Genomic DNA, 27,500 nt, shown 5'->3' on the forward strand with positions numbered 1-27,500 from the left:
ATGGGATGGGTTGCTAAACAAGTTGTGTGAAGGAAAGGGGGGGTGACACCAGGAGAGGGCTTCCTGACATAACTTGAATATCATGATTTATCGTCATATCTCCGGATTTACCTCACACCTCCCCCCTTTTGAGGGCGCTAGGGGGCAGCACACTCCGGTGTTCCCCCGTGCGCCCGTCCGCGACCTCTCCTTGTCGGGACAGCCCGTCTGCGTTACCGTGGTCACGGCCCCTTTTGTGGCGAATGGTGAAGTTGTATTGCTGGAGCGCAAGGCTCCATCGCAACAGTCGCCCATTCGTCCCAGAGACGGTGTGCAACCAGCTGAGGGGGTTGTGGTCCGTCTCCACGATGAAGTGGCGCCCGTATAGATAGGGTTGCAGACGCTGCAGGGCCCACACTATGGCCAGGCACTCCTTCTCCATTGTGGAATAGGCCACTTCCCTCGGTAACAGCTTCCTGCTCAGGTACAAGACTGGGTGCTCTTGGCTCGCAGAGTCCACCTGGCTGAGCACCGCACCGAGGCCGAAGTCACTGGCGTCGGTCTGTACTACAAACGGCCGCGTGAAGTCGGCTGCCTGTAGCACGGGCGGGCTGGACAGGGCGTCCTTTAGGGCCCGGAAGGCTGTCTCGCAGTCCATTGTCCAATCGACTGCAGAGGGCAGCTTCTTCTTGGTGAGGTCCGTCAGGGGCTTTGCCAGGCTACTATAGCATGGAACAAACCTCCTATAGTACCCAGCGGTCCCCAAGAAGGACATCACCTGCTTCTTGGTCCTGGGGGTGGGCCAGGATGCGATGGCCTCCACTTTCTCAGGCTCGGGCTTCAGTGTTCCCCCGCCTACCCGGTGACCGAGGTACTGGACCTCGCTCATGGCCAGCTGACACTTGCCCGGCTTGATGGTCAAACCTGCCCGGTGGACCCGCCTGAGCACCTGTGCTAGATGCTCTAGGTGATCTTCCCAGGTGGGACTGAAGACGGCAATGTCATCCAGGTACGCGGCCGCGTACCCTTCAAGTCCCTTGAGCAGGGTGTTGACCATCCGCTGGAAAGTGGCAGGGGCATTCCTCATCCCGAATGGCATCACCGTGGACTCGTACAGTCCAAATGGGGTAATAAAGGCAGAGCGTTCCCTGGCCTTGCGAGTCAGGGGGATCTGCCAATATCCCCGGCTCAGGTCCATGATGGTCAGGTACTGAGCCCCGGCCAACTGATCGAGCAGGTCATCGATGCGTGGCATTGGGTACGCATCGGCGACCGTGACAGCATTGAGCCCCCTGTAGTCCACGCAGAACCGAGTGGTTCGGTCCTTCTTAGGGACGAGGACTACAGGCGAGGCCCAAGCGCTGTTGGATGCCTGGATCACCCCCAGCTTCAGCATCTCGTCAATCTCCTGGCGCATGTGTTGCTGCACCTCCAGGGAGACCCGATATGCTGAACGCCGGATCGGGGGATGATCCCCAGTGTCCACGTGATGGACAGCCAAGTCAGTCCTTCCGGGCTGGTTGGTAAACAACCCCCGGAAGGGGTGTAGGGTGGCCCACAGCTGGGACCGTTGGTCCTCCAAGAGCTGGTGGCCAACCTCCACATCCTCAATGGATCCGCCTGCCCTAACCTGGGCTAGCATATCCAAGAGGGTTTCCGCTTCTCCCTCCTCGGGCAGGTTGCACACGGGGAGCGCACATGCCTCCCGCTCATGATGTGCCTTCATCATGTTCACATGGAAGGGCTTCCGCCTTCCACGGGCAGGGTCCAGGGTGACCAGGTACGTCACAGGGTTGAGCTGCTGGTACACGAGGTATGGGCCTTCCCAGGCTGCCTGAAGCTTGTCCTGTGGTACGGGGACCAGTACCCACACCTTTTGACCCACTTGGTAGGTCCTCTCACAAGCGTTCTGGTCGTACCAACGCTTCTGATCGGCCTGGGCTTGAGCCATATTGTCGTGTACCAGTTGCGTCAAGGCCTGCATTTTGTCCCGGAAGCGCATGACATACTCGATAACCGACACTCCAGGGGTGGCCAAATCCCCTTCCCAAGCCTCTTTCACCAGAGCCAGGGGGCCCCGCACACGTCGCCCGTACAGGAGCTCAAACGGTGAGAATCCTGTTGAGGCCTGTGGAACCTCCCGGTAAGCAAATAACAGGTGTGGGAGATACCGCTCCCAGTCACGCCCATGGGAGTCGACCAACATCTTAAGCATCTGCTTTAAGGTGCCATTGAACCGCTCGCACAGGCCATTAGTCTGTGGATGGTACGGGCTGGCCACCAGATGTCGCACCTGGACCTGCTTACAGAGGGCCTCCATCAGCTGGGACATGAATTGGGTCCCCCGGTCAGTGAGCATTTCCTGGGGAAAACCCACTCGGGAGAAAATCTCCAGCAATGCGGTGGCCACCTTGTCAGCCCGAATGGACGACAAGGCCACTGCTTCTGGGTACCGGGTGGCATAGTCCACTACCGTCAGTATGAAGCGTTTCCCGGAGCTGCTGGGGATGGCCAGCGGGCCGACCAGATCCACAGCCACCCTCCTGAAAGGCTCATCGATGATTGGCAGAGATACTAGTGGGGCTTTGGGGTGTGGCCCCGCCTTCCCCACTCTCTGACAGGTTTCACACGAACGGCAGTAGGCAGCCACATCGGCCCCCATTTTTGGCCAGTAGAAATGCTGGTTTAACCTGGCCTTGGTCTTAGCGATCCCTAGGTGTCCGGCCATCGGAATCTCATGTGCGATCCGCAACAACTCCGTCCGGAACGGATAGCGTACCACCAACTGTCGGTCCCTGGGCCACGCCTCCGGTGAACCCTGCTGGACCGTGGCCCGGTACAGCCGTCCTTGGTCCCAGACCACTCGCTCCGGGTCCGAGTCCGAGGGAGGCTGTGCCGCCTGCTCCTTTAGAGCTTTCAGGCTGTCGTCAGCTTCTAACGCTGCCTGAAACCCCTGACTAGATGTGGCCAGAATCGACGAGACTGTCACATCTTCAGTCAGTACCCCGGGACCTGTGTCCTGGCCTCCACCTGACTCGGCTGCCACTTGGTCAGAAGGGGAAGAGCTATCGGACCTCCGGGAGGCCCCTTGGCTTCCAGCACTCCCACTGCGGGTGACAGCGGCCACAGCCGCTGCGACCGTGGGTCGTGCCTGCTCCTCCTCCGTTCCTGACCAAGTCGCCGGTTCAGGCAGACCAACCTGGCTTCCTGACACCCCGGTTGTGGGGGAACCATGCACCGAGATCTTACCTGGGAGCACTTCCGCTCCTGGACCGGCCCCAATCTCACCTGCCTGTTCCCCTCCTGCAGCAACAGAACCCCGCTGTGAAATCTCTGGGGACCCCACATTTGCTGTGGTAGCCCCCACCCCACACACTGGTCCTCCCCCTGCAGCACCCTGCTCTCTGCTTATCCCTGCAGAGGGCAACAGATCCCAGCTCACAGGCTGATTACTTGTAGAGGCATTGTCACACCTTTCTCTGACCCCCTCCCCTGTCACAGCTGCAGCTGTGTGTGTGTCTATGGTGTCTGTGCAAGCAGAAATATCAGAGTTCACTCCCCCCTCTCTCACATCATTCATAGATAACACATTAACATTGTCAGGAGTCATGTCCGTACTGGCTGAAGGTTCAGCCCTTGGTTGGGGCCCAAACTGGGAGGTTATCTTCCCCAAATCTGTCCCAAGTAGCACGTTTGCGGGGATCCGATCAGTTACCCCCACCTCCCTCACCCCTCGCCCAGCGCCCCAGTCCACATAAATGTCAGCAACAGGCAGCGCCGGGTCAATGCCTCCAATCCCGGAGACAGCGAGGGTTTTTCCAGGGATCAAGTCTTGGGGGGACACCATCTCAGGCCGCACCAGAGTCACCTCCGAGGCGCTGTCTCGCAGTCCCATGGTCACAGACCGGCCGACGGTGACAGGTTGGAAGCTGTCCAGGGACCTACCACCACCCCCACCCACACAATACACCTTGGGCGGCCCTTGGGACGGGGACGGAGCCGGGGCCTTGGGACGCTGAGGGCACATGGCCTTGAAGTGTCCAGGTAGGTTGCACTGGTGGCACCGTCTTGGTTCTGCCACGGGCCTGGAGAGGGGAGTTGAGGGGGACACCCCCTGCAGTCTAGGGGCAGGTGGGGCAGTCGCAGAGTTCATCTTACCCCCTCTCCAGGTGCTGCTGGTGGCTGCTCTCCTGGCTTCAGGAGCCCGATTGTTGGTGTAGTCATCGGCCAGGGCAGCTGTAGCCGTGGACCCCTTTGGCTTCTGGTCTCGGATGAACTGGCGGAGATCCTCAGGGCAGTTCCACAAGAGTTGCTCCGTGATGACCAAGTCCAGGATCTCTGGTCCGGTGGAAAGCTGCAGGCCTTGGGTCCAGTGGTCGGCAGCTCGGGCAAGTGCCCGCCGGTGGTCAGCCCAGGAGTCCTTTGGTCCCTTCTGCAGGGTCCGGAACTTCTTGCGGTAGGACTCCGGAGTGAGGTTGTACTGTTGGATCAGGGCCCGCTTGATGGTGTCGTAGCCCTGATCTGCCTCAGCAGGCAAGTCCCCAAGGATATCCAGGGCCTTACCCCTTAAACGGGGGGTCAGGTATTTGGCCCACTGGTCCTCGTCCAGATGGTGCTGCAGGCAAGTCCATTCAAAAGCAGTCAAGAAAGAGTCCAAGTCTCCATCCTTCTCCAGCACTGGGAAGTCCTCAACACGGACCTTTGGAAGTTTGGTGTCTTGAAGGTCACGTGTGGCTGATGAGGGCTGGAGCTTGGCTAGATGCAGCTGGTAGTCACGGTCTGCCTGTCGCTCCGCAGCCTCACGCTCTGCCTGGCGCTCTTCACGCGCTGCTTGCCGCTCCGCAGCCTCAGCATCACGCGCTGCCTGCCGCTCTGCCCTGCGCTCTGCCAGGAGTTCCTTGTAGCCCTTCTGGTCTCCAGCCTGGAGAAGGGCCATAGCCATTTGAAGAAGGCTATCCGAGCCTCCCAGGCTCAGTGGAATGGCACGTGGTGATCTGCGGCCCGCTGCGGAGCCTGGTGCTTCACTGTCCATTGCAGAGCGGAGGGCTGGCATCTGGCTCGTTGAGGACCCTTGGGTGAGCTGCTCCTCATCTTGTCCAGCAGTGCCAGGTTGTGCAATGTCCTCTGCAGAGCGGTTCTCTGGCGTCGAGCTCCTGGAGGACTCGTGGGCAACCTCCTCATTACTGTCCACAGCACCGTCCTCCCTCTCTTCGGCTCCTGCCTTAGCATTGGCCAGTTGCATAGCTCTGCTCCTGGTGCCATCAGCCATTCTTGCAGACTTTTGGTCACTGACACAGAACTGACACCTGATGCCTCCACACACCTTACAGTATCTGCACTCTGACACTCTAGTGTTGAGCTAGTCTGAAGACCCCAGCAGCCACAGCTGCTGCAGGCAGTCTTTAGTGTCTGGGAGTATGGGTCTCACACTCACACACACTATTATCTCGATCCCACCGCTATGCCACCAATATGTCACAAACCACCGAGGGGGGTCACTCAGAAATCCCCCGCGCTGGCTACCAGTACGTCACAATCGGGGGGTAACAAGTGGGGGTCACCCCTCCTTTATACCTCCCGACCGACAGACAGAGCACGTGACGCGCTCTCTAGCGCCCCTCTTATAGTCAGGCCAATTATGGAATTGCCCGACAATAAGCAAGGAGGCCGCTATACTACTTATGCCGATTATTGAAGGGTCCCCGGTGAGAGTAGGGTATATATTCCCCCGACCTCCGCGGGCGGAATATATAAAACCTCCCTGAATCTCACTGGCCTCCCCACAATAATCCTTGGCACAACTCGCTGCCACCAACCGCTTCACGGTAACTATTAGCCGAACACACAGACGTGGGATTCAAGATCGAGATAACAGAACAGCCCAAGATTAATTATATAATTTAATCAGCCTAAAGCACACTAGAAACTACAATATATACAATAGGGAATCTACAGAATATACATATGTCAGAGTACAGTTACAGATAAAGCATGGTTTACAAACAGGTATGCAATTCAATCAGTTACCTTGTGCGTCTGGCCACAGGGGGGCGCTGTAGACCAGGTTTCCAGGAACTTCCACAGATGTTTCCTGCACGTGACCCCCAGCGAAAGAACACTGGAAAATGGCCGAAGTAGGGTTATCAACCTGGGCAAATCCAGGTCCCCTCCTACCTTCGTGACCTCAGAGGGAGCACTGCTCCACCCCTGGCTGGAGTTATGGACAAAATCCACAACATGGAATATGGCCATAACTTGGCCTGGGAGCGTCGTAGGCGGACGCCAATGCTCTCATTGTGACAGTTATGAATTTAGCTACAGAATGAGAGGTTTCATGACTTGTCTACTAGTTCCACATTGGCTGATATCACGCCTGGGGTATTTCCCAAGCTCCCGCTCCCATAAAAAAGGTGTGCCAGCATCGTCCGCATGCGAAAACACCATTTTTATGGTTGCCGTATTTATCGGAAATATGGCTTGCGAGATATGAACCATTTTTTACTGGAGTCGTTCTGTCTGGCTAGTTCCAGAGCCTTATAATGAGATACAACTCTTGTTACAGGGTGACGGCAGGGAGTCATCCTGTGTCCTTTGTTCCCACATCACCTAATTTCCATATCACAGGAGATGGCCATGGGATGGGTTGCTAAACAAGTTGTGTGAAGGAAAGGGGGGGGGTGACACCAGGAGAGGGCTTCCTGACATAACTTGAATATCATGATTTATCGTCATATCTCCGGATTTACCTCATATATATATATATATATATATATATATATATATATATATATATATATATATATATATATATATATATATATATGCATAAGGTCTCCCCATATTGTGATACCTATAGCAGATAGAGCATGCTACAGCCCCCAGCTGTGCGCTTATCTTGGCTGTGTATCGAAATAACAGGAACCGCATGCGACTTTTTTTTTTCATGGTTACTCTACCTTACACCTGGGACTTGCTCTGGATTGGTATACTTCCATCTGATCTTTACAGAATTAATAATTTTCTAATTTCCATCCGATTTGTGCTTGCAATCTATTGTACCTGTATATTTAATTGTGTTGCTTAGCATTTTCCAGAGTGCTGTTATACTGCATGCTTACATGCATACTTGCTGCTTTATGTTATGGTCACTTTCTATGCATTTTTTTGCTTCATGCTTGCTATATTGCTGTTTTTTTGATTGTGTATGGTTCTATTTCTATAAGGAGGAACTCTGGGGTTTATTATGCCTTATTGTATGCAAACCCCAGTATGCTTGTTCACTTTTGAAGTGTTTTAAATGTTTTAACATTTTTTGTCAATAAAATATTTTCTATTTTGTAAAATATTTGGTGATCCCATTTGTTACACACCCTCTTTTTCTTTGTTTTGGCTTACAATTCTGTTGTATATCACTTTGAAAAGTTGCTTTGACTGTTGTGATTTTCATGCCAGTTTTACCCAGCTCCACCAAAATGAGAGGAGCTGTGGTGGGATGGAGACTGAAATGAAGGTGTGACGCTGCAGATAGTTTAATTGATGACAAGTTGTGTTATGCCTTACGCCAGAAAGGGTACTGCAGGTTTTTTTTTTTTTTGTGGGAATAAAACTAACAAAAAAAAAAAAAAACACTTACCAAAAATGTTATGCTACAATTTTTATTGCTTTTACAGTTTCTTATAACTTCCAATAGGCAAAATTTGCTTTAAAAAAAAAAAAAGCTGAAGAAATTGACATGCTGATGAAGAGGAGCCATGGCGCTCTTCCAGAGTCTTTGTACTACCAGTACCGTGAAGACCCTCTGCATTTCCATTAACAGATGTCGGACCTGAGTAGGAACATTTTTCTTTTTATTTTGTGGATTGAGTTGAAGCATTTATTGGAAACATTATATATGATCAAACATTTATCCGCTGCTCTAAACTATTTTGGGGTTTACATTTAAATCTTCAAATGACCTGATCCAGATGAAACCCCTGACAAATCCAGTCACTTTAATGAGGCAGCACAGATGCTTTGGACTCTACTGCTTCTGTTCAGCTATGTCCATCCTTTCAGAAGTGCATAAAATTGTGGCCGACTGCACAATTGGGAATGCTTAAAAAAACGGCCATCGCTGAATGGGCAAGTTAGAGTCCAAAGTGTCTCCCTCTGCCTTTTAATAGGGAATTTTTCATCTGGAGCATCATCTGAATGACCAGAGATTTCCACGAAAACCCTGCTCAGTGCTGAGCGCAAGGTGTGAACCATGACTTATTATCTCAGATGTTTGGAAGGCAGAATAAACAAATATTCAGCAGACTGCTTTTATCAATTGTTTATGCTGTTCACCATGCAGTATAAGGCTTTGTGCGCACAGTGCGTTTTTCGCGGCGTTTTTGCGCGTTTTTCGGATGCGTTTTTGGCCTCAAAACTGCAGGACTTTGCTTCCCCAGCAAAGTCTATGAGTTTTCATTTTTGCTGTCCGCACACATCTGTTTTTTTTACCTGCGTTTTTGAGTTAAAAAAAAAAATGGACATGTCAGTTCTTTCCTGTGTTTTTCTGCGTTTTTCGCCCATGCAATGCATTTGAAAAACGCAGCAAAATGCAGAGAGCAAAAACGCAGCAAAACACAGCCAAAAACGCACCAAATCGCGGCAAAAACGCATGCGTTTTTTTATGCGTTTTTTCAAAGCAGGTGCCTTTTTGTGCGTTTTTAGCGGCCAAAAACGCACAAAAACGCAGCGTCAAAAAGACGCAGTGTGCGAACCTAGCCTAAGTGATATGATGCTTTTATTCTTCGAGTCAGTGCAATTACAGCGCACACTGAGCAGATCAGACGCAGGATCCCCGATCTGTATTGGATTTTTTCGGACTACTCCTCTCCAGGCTGCCTTGGGCTAGGCATCATGACTTCCCACTGGTATCTGTAAGTGCTCCCGCAGCAAAGCTTGCAATCACCCTGTTTATTCCAGTTTTGGAGAAATAACTATTTAAACCTGGCATTGCATGCCACAATTAATCAAAGTTTTAAGGACTTCTTGTGTGCTTTAAATTCTATGCTGACAATGTACTGCAATATTATCGCTATTTATATTCCCACTTTAAAAAAATTACTAAAAACACTGCATTTTAATTTACATGTGGTCAATTTACATCTTTCACTGTGCAAAATTTGCCTTTCCGTCTACCCTAAAGGCATCCTTACATACATGTAGTTGCTCCCATATATGTCCTCCAGTTTTGTGTGCACTGTATTTAGGTGGCGCAGTATTGTTCTTTTTAAATTTTACAGAAAGACACACACACACACACAAAGACACAGAAAGACACACACGGAAAGAGACACACACGGAAAGAGACACACACGGAAAGAGACACACACGGAAAGAGACACACACGGAAAGAGACACACACGGAAAGAGACACACACGGAAAGAGACACACACGGAAAGAGACACACACGGAAAGAGACACACACGGAAAGAGACACACACGGAAAGAGACACACACGGAAAGAGACACACGGAAAGAGACACACACGGAAAGAGACACACACGGAAAGAGACACACACGGAAAGACACACACGGAAAGACACACACGGAAAGACACACACGGAAAGACAGACAGAAAGAGACAAAGACACAGAAAGACACAAAGACACACAGAGACACACACACACACACCGAAAGACACACACACACACACACCGAAAGGCACACCAAAAGACACACACCGAAAGACACACACAGAAAGACACACACACAGAAAGACACACAGAAAGACACACACAGAGACACACAGAAAGACACACACAGAGACACACACACACACACCGAAAGACACACACACAGAAAGACACAGAAAGACACACAGAAAGACACACACACAAAGACACACACACAGAAAGACACACACACAGAAAGACACACACACAGAAAGACACACACACAGAAAGACACACACACACACACACACACACACACACACCGAAAGACACACACGCCGAAAGACACAGAAAGACACACCGAAAGAGACACACAGAAAGACACAGAAAGACACACACCGAAAGACACACACACAGAAAGACACAGAGACACACACCGAAAGACACACACACAGAAAGACACAGAAAGACACACCGAAAGACACACACACAGAAAGACACAGAAAGACACACAGAAAGACACACACACAGAAAGACACACACAGAAAGACACACATACAGAAAGACACACAGAAAGACACACAGAAAGACACACACACACAGAGACACACACACACACACACACCGAAAGACACACACACCGAAAGACACAGAAAGACACACAGAAAGACACACACACACACACACACCGAAAGACACACCGAAAGACACACACACAGAGACACACACACACAGAAAGACACACACACACACAGAAAGACAGAGACACACACGGAAAGAGACACACACGGAAAGAGACACACACTGAAAGAGACACACACTGAAAGAGACACACACTGAAAGAGACACACACTGAAAGAGACACACACTGAAAGAGACACACACTGAAAGAGACACACACTGAAAGAGACACACACTGAAAGAGACACACACTGAAAGAGACACACACTGAAAGAGACACACACTGAAAGAGACACACACTGAAAGAGACACACACTGAAAGAGACACACACTGAAAGAGACACACACGGAAAGAGACACACACTGAAAGAGACACACACTGAAAGAGACACACTGAAAGAGACACACACTGAAAGAGACACACACGGAAAGAGACACACACGGAAAGAGACACACACGGAAAGAGACACACACGGAAAGAGACACACACTGAAAGAGACACACACGGAAAGAGACACACACGGAAAGAGACACACACGGAAAGAGACACACACGGAAAGAGACACACACGGAAAGAGACACACACGGAAAGAGACACACACACGGAAAGAGACACACACACGGAAAGAGACACACACACGGAAAGAGACACACACACGGAAAGAGACACACACACGGAAAGAGACACACGGAAAGAGACACACACGGAAAGAGACACACACACGGAAAGAGACACACACGGAAAGACACACACACGGAAAGAGACACACACACACGGAAAGAGACACACACACGGAAAGAGACACACACACGGAAAGAGACACACACACGGAAAGAGACACACACACACACAAAGACACACACACACACAGAAAGACACACACACACACACACACACACACAGAAAGACACACAGAAAGACACACACAGACACAGAAAAAGACACAAAGACACACACAAAGAGACACACAGAAAGAGACACAGAAAGACACACACACACACACACACACACACACACCGAAAGACACACACACACAAAGACACACAGAAAGACACACACACAAAGACACAGAAAGACACAGACACACACAAAGACACACAGACAGAGACACAGACACACACACACACACACACACAGAGACACACACACAGAGACACACACACAGAGACACACACACAGAGACACACACACAGAGACACACACACAGAAAGACAGAGAAAGACACAGAAAGACAGACACAGAGACACACAGAAAGAGACACAGACACACAGACACACAGACACAAAGACACAGACACAAAGACACACAGAAAGAGACACACAGACACACAGAAAGAGACACACAGACACACAGAAAGAGACACACAGACACACAGAAAGAGACACACAGACACACAGAAAGAGACACACAGAAAGAGAGACACAGAGACACACAAGAGAGACACAAAGAGACACAGAAAGAGAGACACAGAAAGAGAGACACAGAAAGAGAGACACAGAAAGAGAGACACAGAAAGAGAGACACAGAAAGAGAGACACAGAAAGAGAGACACAGAAAGAGAGACACAGAAAGAGAGACACAGAAAGAGACACACAGAAAGAGACACACAGAAAGAGAGACACACAGAAAGAGAGACACACAGAAAGAGAGACACACAGAAAGAGAGACACACAGAAAGAGAGACACACAGAAAGAGAGACACACAGAAAGAGACACAGAAAGAGACACAGAAAGAGACACAGAAAGAGAGACACAGAAAGAGACACAGAAAGAGACACAGAAAGAGACACAGAAAGAGACACACAGAAAGAGACACACAGAAAGAGACACACAGAGACACAGAAAGAGACACACAGAGACACAGAAAGAGAGAGACACAGAAAGACACAGACACACACAAAGACACACACAAAGACACACACACTGGATGTTTGAGGTAATATATTGGCTGTTTCGACAGTTACCCTGGATATTTATCAGGTGGCCTATAGCAACCAATCACAGGTATGCTTCTATTTTGTTACAGATCAAGGAGCTCTAATTGGTTGCTAAAGGCAATGAAGGAGATTCTTTGTATAAGTTAGCTTTTGTGTCAGTTAATATGATTTTAGTGGTGAGGCGGAGAGTGGGAGAGAGGGATTTCGTTACTATGCCGGGCGGGCAACGCCGGGTTCTACAGCTAGTATATTAATATAAAACAATGATAACCATCACTGAATATTGAGCAGAACTAAGTATGCTGACATCCCGTATATACCATATGAGCATACAGACAGGCCCCTATATACAGTATAATCCTCCCCATATTGCGCTATATAAAAGTATGAGCCTCACATAGTCCCTCTCTATACAGTGTGAGCCCCCATAAAGTTCCCTATGTACAATATAAGCACCCATATAGCAGCCTAAACACAGTATGAACCTTCACATAGCAACACAGTATGAGCCTCAGCCTCAACAAAGCCCCCTTTATACAGTATAAGCCTCCACATAGCCTCCTATATATAGAAAGAGCCCCCACACAGCCTAGTTTTAGGACTAGTGAGAAAATCTTATGTAATTTTAGGAAAAAATTTACGCAAACTTTCGAAAATTCTGAAATGTTCACAAACTATTAAGCACAACTATATACACAGGAATATATACAATAAAAAGATGCCTAGTAATGATGCAATATAATGGCATCCATCACCCTTTGGGCCCACTGTAGAAAAATGTATACTGTCATGTATAGTACCCCTGTATAGATGTTCACAGTGCCTGGCTGATCTGCTTTAATGTTTTAAAGTACTTTGTATACATGGGGTGTTCAATTAACACCTTCAAATCACAATTTCCTTTTACCATCACTGAATCTGTTTGAGAAGGTTTCAGTTACCTTTTTTAGTTGTGAGTATTGAAGTAGGTCATTTTGTAAATATGTATTCTTCTCCTTCTCTTTAAAAAGTTCTTCCTGAAGAGTTTTCTGTTGTTCTTTCTCAGATTGTAGATTGTGCTGTAAATCAGAGCTACAAAAGAAATATGAATAGAAGTTTAAGTATTAATATATGGTGATATAATTTGTCTAAACTTTGTTTCTTTAAACACTAAAAGTACATTAAAGTACAATATATTTTTAAATGGGTGCATGTTTTTAGACAACCCATGCTGAATGCCTTAAAATAGATTATTGCAGCTTTAAGGACTATTTTATAGGCTGTCATAAATTAGATGTTGGCTGAACGAGGGTTTGCCAACATCTTAATTGTACGTGTATCTCAACCCCTTCACCCCTGAGCCGGTTTTTGTGCCGCCCCCACGTCAGCAGTCAAGCTGCTCGGATCCGGATCCGCAGTGGCTCGAGGGTTTACGGACACGGGGGTCGCGCGGACACTCAAATAAGAGGGGATGTACGGGGATTGCTGTAGATACATCGTGACGCCACCCACGGTGTGTGGTAATCTGGTGTACCACTGCTGCTGTTGGGGAGCACCCGGGGGCAATGAAATGGCAGCTGAATGTCAACCCCTCCATGGGTAGGGGTGGATGCCCCGGGGCTCAGTGTCCAGAACACAGGGAGTGATTTAGGCCGGAGGTGGAGCGCCAGGCCGGGGAGTGTTGGTGTACTCACTGTGGAATAATTGCACACAAGTCTGTTGGTAAACCCAGGTGTCGGTGGCCGGCTTCCGCGTCCGGGTGTACTAGTGTCCCACACCCGGCTGGTGTACCGATGTCCCTTCCTCCGGCACTCTGTAATTTTCCTCACTTTTGGACGACTCCGTCTGGAACGGGGAAGTCCACTCCTGGTATGTTATGGTTGGGAGACGTGCCCGCGAAAACTGACCCTTGGGATTTCAGTGGGTGTTTGCGGATACCCTATCCCCTGTGGTGGGCTTGCCGTTTCGCTCTATAGGAGCTAACACTTCTGGAGCTAGGCCTGAAACCTGCTCCCAGCTTGGTGAATTAGAGAAGGGGCTTGCAACCGTCTTCTAACTAGGGTCCAGGTACCCCGCCTGTGGACGATTTCTAATAATAAGGAATAACGTTTGGAACACCATTCTAAGTCTGAACTGGGTGCAAAACCTAAAAAAACATCACTATGGGGAGATAAGGTATGCACACCAGTGACTATGTAAGGGGAATACATGAAATAGCAGAAACTGCTGTGTGAATACTGACTTGATCAATGCAATAGAGCCCCAACACTACGCCAAAGTATTTCTCTAAAAAAACATCACTATGGGGAGATAAGGTATTTGCTATTTCATGTATTCCCCTTACATAGTCACTGGTGTGCATACCTTATCTCCCCATAGTGATGTTTTTTTTAGGTTTTTGCACCCAGTTCAGACTTAGAATGGTGTTCCAAACGTCATTCCTTATTGTTAGTAGTTTTTCATTTGTGAACCCTCCCCAACCACACCTATTGCCAATCCATATCATACGCATAAATAGCCTGGGTCTCAGCTTCCCATACACGGTAAGTTTTTTAACTGCATGAGAGGACACACACAAGCTAGGGACCCCAACGTAGAGAAATACTTTGGCGTAGTGTTGGGGCTCTATTGCATTGATCAATTCAGTAGCTAAATTTCTCTTTGTTCATATGTTCATGGCAGTAATGCAGATTCCATTTTTCACATTTTCACTCTTACATATAGCTATTGGATTTTTCAAGTCAGTATTCACACAGCAGTTTCTGCTATTTCATGTATTCCCCTTACATAGTCACTGGTGTGCGTACCTTATCTCCCCATTGTGCACGATTTCTAGACCGGATCTCTGCTGTCGGTACCGGCGGACTCCAACCCTGTCCCGATCCACTCTGGATTTCCCGCAACCATATTCCCGTCACCTTTGGACACTGTCCACTGCTTGCCACCTAGCCAGTATACTAGGGCCACTACCCTGTCTACTCTCCACTAGGTTCCGCTTTCCTCTGACAGTCTGTCACTGTCACTCCTCATCACTTGACCTCTAACTTCAAACTCCAAACTTAATCTACTGTGTTCCCGCCCTTGGATCCTCAAGACCCCTAGGTGGGCGCTCCCAATCCGCCTGGTCCTGCCCACTGGTGTGTCCTTCTTACCCTGAGGGGGGTGGCTAGGATTTTGTGTACTTCTGTGACCAGCTGGCGGCGCCAGATTTTCACTTTTCCTTACCAGGCCAAATTTTACAATTCTGACCAGTATGACTTTCTGTGGAATGGCTTCAACGGATCCCTGGGATTCTGAGACTCTGCTCTGACACATTATACATTATGCTCAAGGTAAATTTAGGACAATATTTTTATAAATAAACGCAAAAACTATAGGAAAGTTGACAATCTTCAAGCTTTTAGTTATGCCCTTAACCCCTTCCCGATATTGGATATACCTCATATGTCCTGATATTCAGTGCATTCCTGACCAAGAATATATGGGGTACGTCATGACAATGTGATCTCCACTGCGGACTCTGCTTACCCAACAGACGAGCCCAACTCTCACAGCCAGGGATGGTGCCCGCGCTGTCCCTGGCTATTTAAGCCTCTAAATGCCACAATCAATACACTGTTCAACGAGGTTTTTGCTTCCTGCATGAAATTAGGTGAATCTTAAATCGGAATTTTCATGCGAAGTTCATAAAGAACTTCAAAATTGCTCAATCACGTAATATTTTTTTTTCAGAAAAAAGCAATTATAGGTATGCATTAAATACTGGCAAATTCACAGTGGCATGTGATATTTCGAATGCAAAAGTTAGCAACAGAGATAAAGTTTAGAAATGTTTTGCCATTGATTTTCGTTTATAATCACTGTCCAATGATGCACGGACAAGATTCCAACAATACCAATATTAAGGAAGACAGCGTTCCTCCGGGTGAAAAAACATGCAATTCGTTATTCCATCAGTTGTGTAACAGCAATGTTTCAACCTGGTGGTCTTTGTCAAGCACATGGAATAAAGAATTGCATGTTTTTTTCACCCGGAGGAACGCTGTCATCCTTAATATTGGTATGTTATTTCAAGAGATCCCTTGATCTTGGACGTGCGCTCCGGAAGTGCTGATTGTGCTGTTGCACAGGCACATACGTTTTTAACAAAGGTGCTGAGGACTTTTCTTTTTTGGAAAAGATTGCAACAATACTCACACAGTATCGAGGAACTCCACCTTCTCTGGTACCATTTCACCATCTGGGAAATGTCTTAATGAAACCTTTCACCATGTTCATCACTTACAGCGCCAAGGTTTGGTGGGAAAAGTCCAAGTGTGAATGAAAGAAATGTATTTTAAATGACATATTGCACTTCATTGACTTGTAAGCCTGAAGAAGACATTTAACCTGTTCAGCATAGTCTGGTGCCTTGTAGTTGCCTAGAAAGTTGAAAACGACATTCTTTAAGGCCGCCCATGCGACATATTCTGCACCATGCAGAAGACCATCAAAGCTACTATCATTTACCAGTTCTCGGATTAGTGGGCCAATGAAAACACCCTCTTTTATTTTGGCATCACTGATGCGTGAAAACGACTGTTGCAAGTAAGCAAAGGCTTTAGTTTGCTTGTTCATTGCTTTGACAAAGATCTTCATTAATACCAGTTTGATGTGCAAAGGCGGAAGAAATATCATCTTTTAATCTACCAATGGTTCGTGTTTAACATTTTTCTGCCCTGCAATCAATTTACTGCATAGTGGGCAGTCCTTCCTGATATATTGCCACTCTTGCACGACTGTCCCATTCACAAAGGATAAAACAGTACTTAAGTGTATCCCAGCTGTAAACCTAATAAAATTGCAACTACCTTGAGATCACCATATAAACACATATATACAGTGGGTACGGAAAACATTCAGACCCCTTTAAAATTTTTCAAATGTTTCATTGCAGCCATTTGGTAAATTCAAAAAAGTTCATTTTTTTTCTCAATAATGTACACTGCAACCCATCTTGACAGAATAAAACAAATTAGAAATTTTTGCAAATTTATTAAACAATTACAAATTTAAATATCACATGGTCATAAGTATTCAGACCTTTGCTCACACACTCATATTTAAGTCACATTGTGCATTTCCTTGTGATCCTCCATGAGATGGTTCTACTCCCTCATTGGAGTCCAGCTGTGTTTAAGCAAACTGATAGGACTTAATTTAGAAAGGCACGCACCTGTCTATATAAGACCTCACAGCTCACAGTGCATGTCAGACCAAATGAAAGTCATGAGGTCAAAAGGAACTGCCCAAGGAGCTCTGAGACATAATTGTGGCAAGGCACAGATCTGACCAAGGTTACAAAAGAATTTCTGCAGTACTTAAGGTTTCTAAGAGCACAGTGGCCTCTATAATCCTTGGATGGAAGACGTTTGGGACCACCAGAACTCTTCCTAGACCTGGCCGTCCAGCAACACTGAGCAATCGTGGGAGAAGAGCCTTAGTCAGACAGGTAAAGAAGAACACCAAGATCACTGTGGCTGAGCTCCAGAGATGCAGTAAGGAGATGGGAGAAAGTTCCACAAAGTCAACTATCACTGCAGGCCTCCACTAGTCGGGCCTTTATGGCAGAGTGGCTCGATGGAAGCCTCTCCTCAGTGCAAGACATATGAAAGCCCACACAGAGTTTGCAAAAAAACACATGAAGGACTCCTAGACTATGAGAAATAAGATTCTCTGGTCTGATGAGACAAAGATAGAACTTTTTGGTGATAATTCTAAGCAGTATGTGTGGAGAAAACCAGGCACTGCTCATCACTTGCCCGATACAATGCCAACAGTAAAACATGGTGGTGGCATCATGCTATGGGGGTGTTTTTTCCACTGCAGGGGCAGGACTACTGGTTGCAATTGAAAGCAGGGCTGTGGAGTCGGAGTCGTGGAGTCGGAAAAAATTGGACCTACTCCTAAAATATATAATAAATTGGGTACAGTAGCTCAATGCAGAATGTGCTGAATATTTTTCATAGGAATTTGGGAAAGTTATGATATGTCCTATAATTGGCTGTTCTATTCCTGATCTAAAACTACATTCACACACAGCATTTTTGCTGTGTTTTTTGAGGATACGTTTTTCAGCTGCAAAAGCAGATCAGCTTTTTAAAAAACTCACCTGAAAGGTTTTTGAGCTCATAGAAAAGGTTTTCAAATTTACGGCGAACCCTCAGGTAACCCTAAATGAAGCTCAATGGACACAGGTGGCTGAAATGAAGGCATTGTTTAATAACCCATTTACCGTGACTAAAAAAATTACAAGCTGAGGATTTAACTCCTGGCATTTTCATAAGGGAGTGGAAGAACTTGCTATTTTACCTGTCCCAAAGAGGAGGTTTAATCGCAGATGGCATTTTTGCTTTAATGAAACGGAAAGAGACACAGCTATTGGAAAATAAAATTCTTCTGACATCTGTTTATGTGGACCCAAGTCATCGTATACTGCTTGATGATCAACAGCTTACTAAAGGAAAAGAAGCTTTGACTGAGGTAGCAGTTAGGATGAGAAGCCTACAGGACTGCCAGGTGCAAGAGGACTTGGGTCCTGACAGTGCTACTGCTGCCATATCTTCTTCCTCATCAGATGAGGAGTTTAACTTTGACAAGTATTTGGAGGACATGGAGCAGGCAAAGTATTGCCGCAAGGAAAAAGATTTCACACTGTCTCCTATAGCAAGCAGATTGACCATATTTTAGCAAAATTTTTCACTTGCTAAAAAATAGAAAAATTGAACCGTTCATCAAAACTGACTGTGCATGAGGCAATTCCTTTATACCCGGAAATTGTTAGAGATGTTGCCCATGTGGTTACGGCTTTGCCTCCAACCAAGTTAGTGTAGAGAGGTTGTTCTCTAGCCTTAAAATAATTAGGTCAGATTTGAGGTCATCTGCGAAGGAGGATCTGATGGAGGCAATTCTATTTCTTACAACAAATTCATAGACTGCACAAATTTTATTTAGTATATTTTAGTTGAAAACTGTTTTTTTGCTGCCACTTACATTGCTTATTACATAGTGTTATGGACAAGATTATGAACTATAATGAGTGTATAAGAGTTATATGGAGATATAAAAAAAACAGCATTTAAGATGCTGTTTGAGACTGTGTACCACATCTAGTTCTGCATTTTCGACATAAGACTCAGACAGTCTCTACTTTCATGTGATAAGTGAATCATGCTGACATTGCTTAATATAAATGAGGAAGCAAGCACATTACAGTATATTGTATATCACAGAATAAGCTGTTCTACTTTGTCCAATAGGATAGACGTGTTACGAATTCTTGGCTCCTAGCCAAGAACTCCTTTTTAATGTTTGTCCAACTTCCGTACTAAAATCAGTCTTACTTTCTATTCATATCAGAGTACGTCTCTGGTGTGTATGAAAGAGTGGTATGCATGCTACCACAATTGACTCAATTTGGAATGCAGACAGGTTTTAAGGGGGATGCACAATTAGATTGCATCACAGTAAATTTATAGACTGCCTTATCAGTGGCGCTTAACAAACCTTAGGACGGAGTCTGGATGACGGACGGCCATGCTGACACCTTGATTCGAAAGGCAACTACACCAGAGGGGAGATGCGCACTCCACATGCAGGTGAGAACATCTGTCTAATCTCACCTTGCACACCTCATGCGTGTACTTGTATTTCGAAGGGGGGAGTTGGGCTGTCCCAGTCTAGACACCTAATGACCACCATCTCACATGGGATGGACGTCTTGAGAGATCCCACCTGGTCAGGTTCACCTTAAGCTGTCTGTATAAATGTAATTCTAAATCACGTAAAATGTAATGTGGTTTTGTTTTTTTGGTCTGTTCTGTGGAGAAAGCCAAGTTCCAAGTTTCGTTTTCCCTCAGTTAGCTTTAGAGGAAAATGAGGAAGTTGTTATCGCTGGTTATATGGATATATATATATATGGTTATATGTGTGTGTGTGTGTGTGTGTGTGTGTGTGTGTGTGTGTGTGTGTGTGTGATGCAGGTGAGGTCAGCCACCTGGATGGTATATATATAGTGTCTTTATTGTTATATCAATCAATGTGTTGGTACATTAGTGTGACTGTCTGGAAGACGGGAAAGAATATAGCTGGCGTTGAGCAAAAATGAGGAAGTGTCACGATATAATAGCAGCTGTGTGAAAAAAAGAGGAACTTATACCTTGAAAAAGTTAACTGTTTATGAGACAGACGGTATAAGAAGGTATACTGCTGATATACTCCGATGAGTGACGTGTCATCAATAATTGATGTTTGATAAGGCCCGGGAGCCTGGTCCTCGATGGAAAGAGGATTTGAAAGAGGGATTTTAAAGGTACTGGTGCAGAGTTATAAAAGTGGGTGAAAGAGCCCTGACTGTTACCTGGTACGGTTTCCACTAAGCAGTGAGTTGAACGTTTGTACACTGACTTGTTTGTCGTCCCCATAGGTTGGACTTGTGTACTGTCTGTGGAGCACTGTGTCCACGTAAGCCCACCCCATTATTTCCTGTCCTGAATGTAGATTTCTTTACAGTATGTGGATATTATGCCAGGGGCTGACAGGAGATAGGGACAAGCTGGAGGCTCGGCCCTGACCACCATCAGGTCTACCGTCGAGATGACGGCGAGTACAGGGTCCCTAGTTACAGGGTCAGCCCAGGGGTCCCTATATAATCCATATTCCCAGTGACAGATTGAATACCTCCTGAATGTAGATGGCACAACCCATGTCACTCCCTCCCTCCCAGGCCTCTTCAGACGCCATTTTTGGCCAACACCTTCTTCCTCTTTTAGCGGTTGTTTCTAATCGGTAATTATCTTTAGCGGCCGTTTTAACTCCGACACTACATAGTTCCTCTTTTGACACCATTTTTAGTCTGTCCGACACCCAGTTCCCTTTTACAGCCGCCATCTTAGAGCCCAAAGCCACTGCTCTGTTTATTGCTGATGCAGAAGAGGCTGCAAAGGAGAGACTTGGGGACCTGAAATACACACTCCATTTTTGGTCATATATGCAGTTGTGCCCCATTGTGTTCCCACTAATGAACCTTAGCAGAGGACATTGCTGATAGTCCTGTGGAAACCTTTTCCTTTCACTTTTGCATATTTGTTTTTGATGTACCTAGTATACAATTTATTAGACCATATCAAGGAGACTGCTCACTATTAGTCCTGGTGGAAAGTGAATATTTTTCTGCCTCCAGCAGTTGATGCTTAGCCTAGTTTGAGATATTCTCACTTGTATGTTATCCTGCCTGGTATATTGCACAAGAGTTCCCTGATAGAGAGGGTGGAGGATCATGTGGTCCTAAGGGGACTTTGATCATCAGGAGTTGGCATATATTAGGGTTTTTGTTGGCAGCACCCAGTAATCCTTTGTGTCTTAGTTTGCAGGGTCTGACAGGAGCTCGGGATACGCTGGAGGCTCGGCCCTGACCACCATCAGGTCTACCGTCGGGATGAGGGAGAGTGCAGGGCCCCCAGTTACAGGGTCAGCACAGGAGAGTTAGAGTAGATACGCTCCACTGCTATTTCTAGTTGTGTATATGTAGTAAGGAAGGGGGGGGGGTGCTGCTTGCTAGTTTCCAAGGGGGGGGGGTGCTGCTTGCTAGTTTCCAAACACTCTTGTGCTTTTCTTTTTCCCCAGGGTTTAGGGGATCTTAGTTTTTAGAATTTCAGTGTTCTCCTGACCCAAAGTTACACCCATTGCTCTTTCTTACAAACCTGGGTATAGTCCTTTGTATCAGGTCTCAGAGAGCCCATATGCAAACAACTACAGCTGGTAACTCCTGATTACAGAAGTGAAGGACCAAGACACCCTCCTTCAAGTGGCAAGACATATAGCGATGAATCTAGCAGCTTACAAGATCACCCCACATACAGATGTGCTGCATTCACAGCCACCTGAAGAGTATCATCAGGTCATCTCCAGCCCAGAAGTCATTCTACCTGTTTTCCATGGAGGAAGACAGCAGCCCTTTGAATGCTACTCAGCCAGATTGAACACCTACCTAAAGCACCAGTTGAAGATCAATGCCCATATGACATCACTGCTCCCTGATAAAAGTCACCATCTCCCTGTGTGCAGTCCTTAATCCTGCTAAACTTCTCCCTCTTCCAAGGGGGGGGGGGGGGGGAGTGTCCCACCTCTGACACCTTGGTGGAAGAGGTAGTCAACTCTGGCATAGCTGAGGCAGGAAACTCTGGATTCGATGTGGATGGATCAAGATGTGCATCAAGAAGACTGTTCCACACGGGTATGGTGGTGGTAGCAGAAGATGCTGTGCTGATAGAGCAGTCGCTACCCGCATGCCTGTCTGCAAAAGAAGCAGAGGTATGGGCTCTCGCTGAAGCCTGCAAGATGGCAGCCAGCATCTACTCTGTATGGAAGAAAAGAGACTTGATCATTGCCAATGATACTGTACGCCGCCATGAGCCATAGAAGAACTGATGGAAGCTTTGCTATTGCCAGACAGTCGTGGTAAGCAGGGTTGAGGCCTACATTGGAGGAATCAAGGGAAGCAGTGAGAAGTGCCCTCACTGACCGAACATCCAAAGAAGCCCCAAGACCACTTACCAAAGAAACAGTCCGTTAATCTGTGCCTTTTGAATGACCCCAATCTGAAGGAGCAAGGAAAGATGGAAAGTCTTGAGAAAACATTGTCCTGACCCTACAAGAGCAAGTCTCAGAAGAAGAAGAGGAATGAGATAGGGTGCAGCTGTGGGCTCCCAGAGACTATAGGAAGTGGCTAGTGACCTGCTTTTACTGCCTGCCAAGGAGATATGGCAGGCCATAGACACAGAACTGACTCTACACACCCCATACCAGCCACAGAACAGAGGGAAGGTTGGGAGGATGGGGCAGTGTAGAAAGCAAGGGCATGAGAGTCTTCCCCTTGCATTGTTCAGTGTCAGATACATCCCAGCAGGGACCACTAGGTTGAGACCCTGTGAAATCCTGTTTAGAAGTACCCGCATATACTTTAACTAAACTTATTGTTTGTTTCACTAAACATTTGCCTAATAAGTTTTTGAGTTTTCTCCTCCAGATCCAACCAGATCTAGATTTCTCTCTCTCTTTTTCTCTCCTTCTCTTCTCAGTCTCTCTCTCTCCTTCTCTCTCTCTCTCATCTCAGTCTGCTCTCTTTTCTCTCTCTCACTCTTTTTCTTTCTGACAAAGATCCATGCATTCAACAACAAGAGATGTCGGACCGGAGACCAGGAGATTGCTGTCTTCCCTCTTCTACTCGATACTTTGTACCAGGACGATGATATCTAAGCCTGTGGACCAGAAGATGACTGTGCATCCCACCTTTGATGATGTCCCACCATTACCGCCTGAAGACTGAGGAGCAGACTTTGAGTGAAACCAACCCTGATAAATATGAGCTAATTAGAGGATACGTCCGCGTTCCCCTTCCTGAATAACGTGTGCCAGCAGAACATAGCCATGAGGACAGTAAAGAATACGGTCAGGATCTGGCTTCCTATGCATAGTTTGTTGGGTGGGAAGATTCATCCACAAGGGATGGGTTCTCTCGTATGTGAGTGAGGTAACCATCGGCATTAGGACAGATCAATAGAAGAAAGACCTTTGACTGTCTCTAAAGAGGGGACTGTTATGGACAAGATTATGAACTATGAGTATATAAGAGTTACATGGAGATATCCAAAAACCAGGATTTAAGATGCTGTTTGAGACTGTGTACCACATCTAGTTCTGCATTTTCGACATAAGACTCAGACAGTCTTTACTTTCATGTGATAAGTGAATCATGCTGACATTGCTTAATATAAATGAGGAAGCAAGCACATTACAGTATATATTGTATATCACAGAATAAGCTGTTCTACTTTATCCAATAGGATAGACGTGTTACGAATTCTTGGCTCCTAGCCAAGAACTCCTTTTTAATGTTTGTCCAACTTCCGTATTAAAATCAGTCTTACTTTCTATTCATATCCGAGTACGTCTCTGGTGTGTATGAAAGAGTGGTATGCATGCTACCACAATTGACTCAATTTGGATTGCAGACAGGTTTTAAGGGGGATGCACAATTAGATTGCATCACAGTAAATTTATGGACCGCCTTATCAGTGTTATAAACAGTATAATATATATACACATTCACACGTACATACATACATACATACATACATACACATACATACATACATACACATACATACATACACATACATACATACACATACATACATACACATACATACATACACATACATACATACACATACATACATACATACACATACATACATACACATACATACACATACATACATACACATACATACATACACATACATACATACACATACATACATACATACACATACATACATACATACACATACATACATACATACATACACATACATACATACACATACATACATACATACATACACATACATACATACATACATACATACATACACATACATACATACATACACATACATACATACATACATATACATACATACATACACATACATACATACATACACATACATACATACATACACATACATACATACATACACATACATACATACATACATACACATACATACATACACATACATACATACACATACATACATACACATACATACATACATACATACACATACATACATACACATACATACATACACATACATACATACATACACATACATACATACATACACATACATACATACATACACATACATACATACATACACATACATACATACATACACATACATACATACACATACATACATACACATACATACATACACATACATACATACACATACATACATACACATACATACATACACATACATACATACACATACATACATACACATACATACATACACATACATACATACACATACATACATACACATACATACATACATACACATACATACATACATACACATACATACATACATACACATACATACATACATACACATACATACATACATACATACACATACATACATACATACATACACATACATACACATACATACATACACATACATACATACATACATACACATACATACATACACATACATACATACACATACATACATACACATACATACATACACATACATACATATACATACATACATACACATACATACATACATACACATACATACATACATACACATACATACATACATACATACACATACATACATACACATACATACATACATACATACACATACATACATACATACATACACATACATACATACACATACATACATACACATACATACATACATACACATACATACATATACATACACATACATACATACATACACATACATACATACATACACATACATACATACATACACATACATACACACATACATACATACACACATACATACATACACATACATACATACATACACATACATACATACACATACATACATACATACACATACATACATACATACACATACATACATACATACACATACATACATACATACACATACATACACACATACATACATACACACATACATACATACACATACATACATACATACACATACATACATACATACACATACATACATACACATACATACATACATACACATACATACATACATACACATACATACATACATACACATACATACACATACATACATACATACACACATACATACATACACATACATACACATACATACATACACATACATACACATACATACATACACATACATACACATACATACACATACATACATACATACATACATACATACACATACATACATACATACATACATACACATACATACATACACATACATACATACATACATACACATACATACATACATACATACACATACATACATACATACATACATACATACATACATACACATACATACATACATACACATACATACATACATACACATACATACATACATACACATACATACATACATACACATACATACATACATATACATACACATACATACATACATACACATACATACATACACATACATACATACATACACATACATACATACATACATACACATACATACATACACATACATACATACACATACATACATACATACACATACATACATACACATACATACATACATACATACACATACATACATACATACACATACATACATACATACACATACATACATACATACACATACATACACATACATACATACATACATACACATACATACATACACATACATACATACACATACATACATACATACACATACATACATACACATACATACACACATACATACACATACATACATACATACACATACATACATACATACACATACATACATACATACACATACATACACATACATACATACATACACACATACATACATACACATACATACACATACATACATACACATACATACACATACATACATACATACACATACATACATACATACACATACATACATACATACACATACATACATACATATACATACACATACATACATACATACACATACATACATACACATACATACATACATACACATACATACATACATACATACACATACATACATACACATACATACATACACATACATACATACATACACATACATACATACATACACATACATACATACATACACATACATACATACATATACATACACATACATACATACATACACATACATACATACACATACATACATACATACACATACATACATACATACATACACATACATACATACACATACATACATACACATACATACATACATACACATACATACATACACATACATACATACATACATACACATACATACATACATACACATACATACATACATACACATACATACATACATACACATACATACACATACATACATACATACATACACATACATACATACACATACATACATACACATACATACATACATACACATACATACATACACATACATACACACATACATACACATACATACATACATACACATACATACATACATACACATACATACATACATACACATACATACACATACATACATACATACACACATACATACATACACATACATACACATACATACATACACATACATACACATACATACATACACATACATACACATACATACACATAC

General features: G+C 44.7%; 1 protein-coding gene across 2 annotated transcripts in view; it reads right to left on the reverse strand.

Moving 5' to 3' along the window:
* Positions 1-27,500, reverse strand: part of LOC142303305 (RUN and FYVE domain-containing protein 1-like) — a 341,419-nt gene that overhangs the window by 70,592 nt on the left and 243,327 nt on the right. For both annotated transcript variants that reach the window (XM_075344572.1, XM_075344571.1), the window contains one exon: positions 13,185-13,314. In XM_075344572.1, coding sequence (XP_075200687.1) covers positions 13,185-13,314 — 130 coding nt within the window. The remainder of the gene's footprint in view (positions 1-13,184; positions 13,315-27,500) is intronic.

This window comes from Anomaloglossus baeobatrachus, chromosome 4 (assembly GCF_048569485.1).
Source record: "Anomaloglossus baeobatrachus isolate aAnoBae1 chromosome 4, aAnoBae1.hap1, whole genome shotgun sequence".
NCBI lineage: Eukaryota > Metazoa > Chordata > Amphibia > Anura > Aromobatidae > Anomaloglossus > Anomaloglossus baeobatrachus.